The sequence below is a fragment of the Lolium rigidum genome, chromosome 4, assembly GCF_022539505.1.
Source record: "Lolium rigidum isolate FL_2022 chromosome 4, APGP_CSIRO_Lrig_0.1, whole genome shotgun sequence".
Taxonomy (NCBI): domain Eukaryota; kingdom Viridiplantae; phylum Streptophyta; class Magnoliopsida; order Poales; family Poaceae; genus Lolium; species Lolium rigidum.
The window spans coordinates 20,560,884-20,566,384 of NC_061511.1; the positions used below are offsets into that span (position 1 = coordinate 20,560,884).

Genomic DNA, 5,501 nt, shown 5'->3' on the forward strand with positions numbered 1-5,501 from the left:
GATACCATGTTAGGGAATATACTTGTTGTATTACCAGGGGGCCAAAGACCACAATATATAGTACATGTACAGGTGCACATATGCAGAAAGCCCCCTAACATATGGGGAAACTACAATATACAGATATATACATCTAACATCCGAAACTCTCACATTCAGACAGAAGACTCGAGCAAAGCCCGGTTTTAAATCAATAAACCATGACAATCTAATTGTGTTTTTAAGATTTCTAATCCAAATTTCATGAGTTTTGGTTAGGAAGTTTGACTTCTAGTTAAAATTTTGCGCCCTTCTAGGCAAAATTTGGAAGCCCCACAGTTGAATGTGCTGAAATCTCTATGCAGGCAGCTTACAACATCGATCACATCGAGGTGGAGGTTTGATGGTATCTACATATGGGAGAAATTCGGAGGGCTGATGACATACATGGCGTAATAATTAATCCGAGCTAGGAGTAGAAAAGTAGTACAGTACTAGTACATGTTACTCTAGATGAGGGCAGAGAGCGTTGAACCTGATGAATTTAATCCCCGATCCCGATGTCGCGGATCAGCTAGACTAGCACTAGTTATTCTGCTGGACACCTCCACTCCACTATCCATATCTCAGTTTCACTGATGCCCACTGAAAGTCTAAAACGCGCGAGTTGAGGCCGGCCTGGACAGCCAGCACAGCACAGCTCTTGGCGAGCGCGCGAGGGACGGCACCACAGGCTCCGCGTTAACCGTAACCACTTCCCCCACTACTACGCCTCAGAAGAAACAACAGCCAGCTAGCTGCACTGCACTATAGTGTAGAGCTAAGAGCATCTTTGGACGTGTCGCTCAAATCTCAAATCGTTTCTAAAGGTTATTTGGGCTGCTAGATAGAAAACTAGGCTAGCTGCGCGATTGAAAGGATCTATTCGTCCGGTGGTGCGGTCCAATAGAGTGTCCGCTGAGACTGTTCCCGCTCCATAGGGCTCCTTGCGGGCGTGCTGGACGCAACACGATGAGTGGCGAGTGATGGGCCAGCCATGTCATTGACACACCGGCGGGTTCATATTCCTCACAATTCTCATCTCCTTTTCATTTTTCTCGCCCGTCGCTACTCTTTCCCATCTAAACCTCGCTACCGCCTCACACTTGGCCCTAGCTGTCATGGCGCCGGAAGATCCCAAGATGAAGGTGAAGAAGACGGCCAATAAGAAGGTCATGAAGGCCCCCTTCAACATGCCACACAAGGCGCCGCCAGTGAAGGTGAAACAGAGTCGTGGTCGCAAGAAGATTGATACAACGATGTGGTACGCCACCGGTACGAGATGATTGCGCCGAAAGGTTGGCGCTTGAATGCCGACATCAAGAAGACCGCGACCGTCAATGCGGCACTCGTCGCCCTGCCGACTGACGGCGCCAGCACTAGCGGGGGAAGCCCATGGAGCGGCATGCCGAGCGGCACCACGTATGTGTCGGGGAGTGCCTCCCGCCCACGTCGGGCTTCTTCCATGAAGGCACCACCATGACCTCGGATACATCGGGAATGAACCCCACCTGACGGTGACGCACATGTACTATCACGACATGAGCTCGAAAAAATCGCGGACCGAATGGCGGCCTCTTCGGCATCAACATAGCAGTGGCAGCAGCGCCATCAGGATCAGCGTTGGCATCGGCCACCACACCTATGTCAGCATTGGCGATTGCGTCTGCGACGGCATCGGCATTGTCGTCGGCAACAACTTTGGTGCTTGGCAAGAAGGCCGGCATCGTGGTTCTAGACAAACCGGAGTCACCGTCGACGACTGTGTTCTTCTAGGTTTATTTGTGCCTTGGTTATGTAATATATTCGAGATGGCTTACGCGACAATCTTATGACGGGAACTTTGAAATGTACCATTTGAACATGAAGAGCCTAATTTTATTTTCTATTTTATCAGAAAATATCGTTTTACGATACGTTTGGAGGACGCTACTGGAAACGGCACTCCCTAAACATGGTACCACGGGGTGGCGTACTCCAAGCTACTCATCCGATGTTTTTGCGGGAGGTTGTTTGGGAGACGCGAGTGCAGATGCTTTTATGCCTAGCTAATTGGTGTGGTGGTCGATCGATCGGTCGCAGGTCAACTTCCAGTTGGTCCCATGTTCCAACAGTATCCTCTCCTTGATGGACACACTGGCCATGTTCTTAACTTGTAATAAATCAGTGCATATGCAGCAGCTCGCTCACTATGGACGGAGTACTAGCTTCCATTATCTAACTAACTATCTCCAACGAATCAAGCTAGTTGTGGACTTGTGGTCCGTATAAATGCCACTGCACTTTGCTGGTACACTTCACGGATCCCCTATAGCTATAGTTAGCTACCAAGAGCAGCAGCAGCACAGTAGCTAAGCTAGCACTATCATCGATCTATCTTGTTAAGTCCAGATAGACTAGTTAGTAGCTGGGACGATGGCAAGCGCTGGCGGCAATGTCGGAGGTGGTCGAGCTTCTCTGGTTATGCTGCCAGTGCTCGTGGCGTTGGCGTGCTTGATCTTCGTCCCCGTCGCCGACGCGCAGCTCAAGGTCGGTTACTACAACTCCACCTGCCCTGGGGCCGAGGACCTCATCAGCACCATCGTCCTCGCCGCCGTCCGCATGGACAGAGGCAACGGCCCCGGCCTTGTCCGCCTCTTCTTCCACGACTGCTTCGTCAGGGTAAGTATGCGTGGCTTCACGTCGCCTGTTCGTGTCCGTACGCGTTCACGACGCTGACTGACATAGCTGCATTGGTTCTTTTCAGGGCTGCGACGGCTCGGTGCTGCTTGACGACCCGACGGGCACCCCGGGCAACCAGACGGTGGAGAAGACGGCCCCGCCAAACTTCCCCAGCCTGCGCGGCTTCGGCGTCATCGACCGCGCCAAGCGCGTGGTGGAGCGCCGCTGCCCGGGCATCGTCTCCTGCGCCGACATCGTCGCCTTCGCCGCCCGCGACGCCTCCCGCATCATGGGCGGCATCAACTTCGCCATGCCCTCCGGCCGCCTCGACGGCCGCGTATCCAACTCCTCCGAGGCGCTCGCCAACCTGCCGCCCTCCAGCTTCAACCTCACGCAGCTGATCACCGCCTTCGCGGCCAAGAACCTCACCGCCGACGAGATGGTCACGCTCTCGGGCGCCCACTCATTCGGCCGCTCCCACTGCTCCTCCTTCTCGCAGCGCCTCTACCCGCAGATCGACCCCACGCTCAACATCACGCTCGCCAAGAGCCTCCGCGCCGGCAAGTGCCCCGCCGCCACGGGGGGACGCGACCGCGTCGTGCAGCTCGACGCCAAGACGCCGCTCATGCTCGACAACCAGTACTACAAGAACATCGGCACGCACGAGGTGCTCTTCACCTCCGACCAGACGCTGCTCGACCGGAACGACACGGCCACGCTCGTCGCGCAGTTCGCCGCCAACCGGAAGCTCTGGTCGCAGAAGTTCGCCGCCGCCATGGTGAAGATGGGCTACGCCGACGTGCTCACAGGACCGCCGGGCGAGATCAGGAAGGTGTGCAGCCGAGTGAACTAGTGCTACAAAAGTGCCGGCCTTTCCGTCCAAACTGAGCCATCTGCACATGTGCACTCCGGTAACTGTACATGCTATACGTTTTGCGTTAGCTCCCACCGACGTGACCCTTGCGTCGATTGATCATTAATTCATGGATGTATCCTGTGACATGTTGTAAGGGTAGGTCAGTAGTCACATTGTTGGAAATTCCATTGATTCATTTTGTGGGGCTACTTTGGGTACCACCTAGTTACACTTTGTCATATGCATTGCGAGAAACTGAAGGACACATGGATGCATTGTTTCGTACTGCGTTTGGATTGGGTCCTTGTAATTTCAGACATGGACACACGAGCACATCAATAAAACTCTTATCTGTCAGTAGGTGTCAGCAACTCAGCATACCGCATGCCAAAGGATTAACTAGAAAATCTAAGGATAAAAAGTAATGAAAAAGGAAAAGTAATCATGTGCACCACACTGCGTGACAAAAAAATTCAAACTCTTGCAAAATCCAAATAATCAAACTTATCTTCACATGTAAAAGACATGATATCTGCATAGCTGAGGTACTGTCCGAGTCCGGTAATAATATTCCCAAAAGCATGAAGTTGAAACACTTTTATCTTCTACACGAAGAAAATCAATGAAAACAAAGGACAATTGCTTTTGTGTTACACTATCAACCAAATGTGATTTTGTTTGATTTGTTTAGCCGTGTACTAAAGTTATGCAGAGGAAGGTGTAAGTTTCCATGATTTATGGAGGGTAATAAAACACATTTTATCGAAAATAATGACAAATGTTCTTGAAAATTCTGTGTGCCCAACCTGGAACAACATCTAAAACAGAACAAACAGAACATATTGGAACACTTAGGGAATCCGCACACGAAGGAAATTGCAAAGGAAAACAGAGCATGAGGCAGACCAAACCCAGGAAGATACATGATACCTGCATATGCACTGCAGCTGCAGGCTTCAGGCTACATGTTGGCCACAGACCCAACGCGCGTGTAGCATGTTTTGCTCCCGTTCCCTTTACACAGCAAGCTAGCTGATTGAGCCAGAGGAACATGCGAGCATGTGCAGTTAGCGCCAAGACAGATCCAGTGCTGGCTGCTTAGCCTTCAGATTTCTGTCAGGCAGGCTGCATCTTGATTAAAACTATCAGCTTCAATGGTTCATGCAAGCAGGTCGTGGCTAATTTACTTTTTCAGAGAATCAGGTCGTGGAGAGTTGGATCAGTAAAAGAAACTCTACTTCTGCAATGGAAGTTAACTGCATAGGGATCGGCGCCGAGGAATGGAGAAAACTCTGTCAGTGATTGACTACGAACCTTAGGGATCCACACCAACTTGGACAAGACTATGGTATCTTTTCCACTGATGTAACTTGATCGACCAACCTTGACCAGATATTTGTTTACACGTTTGTTTAATCTCTTCAGCATGTTCTTAATTATTGGAAGAACATGATCTACATATAAATTTGGCACACTCTCTGGCAAAACTGCGAGCGAAGCTTCTTCTCTTCTCTGCTCTCTGAAAGTGGAATCTCGTGCAGTGTCAGAGGAGCATGCTTCATCTTTGGAATTTAGTGTGTTTCTCTGAGCTTCTGATCGCCTCACTGCTCATGCACTTCCCTTGATTGACCAATAATGTAAGGACGGGCCGCTTTGGATCCTTGTGCCCCGACATGGCACGACTGATTGCCTCAATAATCGCACATGCCTCTAACTGTATTTATGTGTCTCTCGGACTGTACTTTAGCTCAGACCTTCTTCTTCATTCTGAATAATCTTGGTGCTGCATCTTCTTCGTCACAGCTGTACCCTGTCCTTCACAAGAGGGAAAGTACCCAACTCTATTTATGTGTCCTCTGTCTCTCCCCGTTTCATCTGTCTCACTATATTGTGGGATAATGAAACGTGTGAAAAAGGAGGAGGGTCTTTATCGCCCGTGTTTGAGGCAGGGTTGGCAAACTTCAGT

At 50.4% G+C, this 5,501-nt stretch overlaps 1 protein-coding gene across 1 annotated transcript; it reads left to right on the forward strand.

The window, feature by feature from the left end:
* Positions 1 to 2,433: 2,433 nt before the first annotated feature.
* LOC124646749 (peroxidase 5-like) lies at positions 2,434 to 3,655 on the forward strand. Its single transcript, XM_047186821.1, has 2 exons — positions 2,434 to 2,679; positions 2,765 to 3,655. The coding sequence occupies exons 1-2, from the start codon at positions 2,434 to 2,436 to the stop codon at positions 3,530 to 3,532; spliced, it is 1,014 nt and encodes a 337-aa protein (XP_047042777.1). The 3' UTR covers positions 3,533 to 3,655.
* The last annotated feature ends 1,846 nt before the right edge of the window (positions 3,656 to 5,501 follow it).

Excerpts from the sequence above, each read along its gene's own strand:
- LOC124646749 (XM_047186821.1), top strand. The coding sequence starts at position 2,434 with ATGGCAAGCGCTGGCGGCAATGTCGGAGGTGGTCGAGCTTCTCTGGTT. Across the intron at positions 2,680-2,764 it reads TCCACGACTGCTTCGTCAGG|GGCTGCGACGGCTCGGTGCT; the intron begins GTAAGTATGCGT and ends GGTTCTTTTCAG.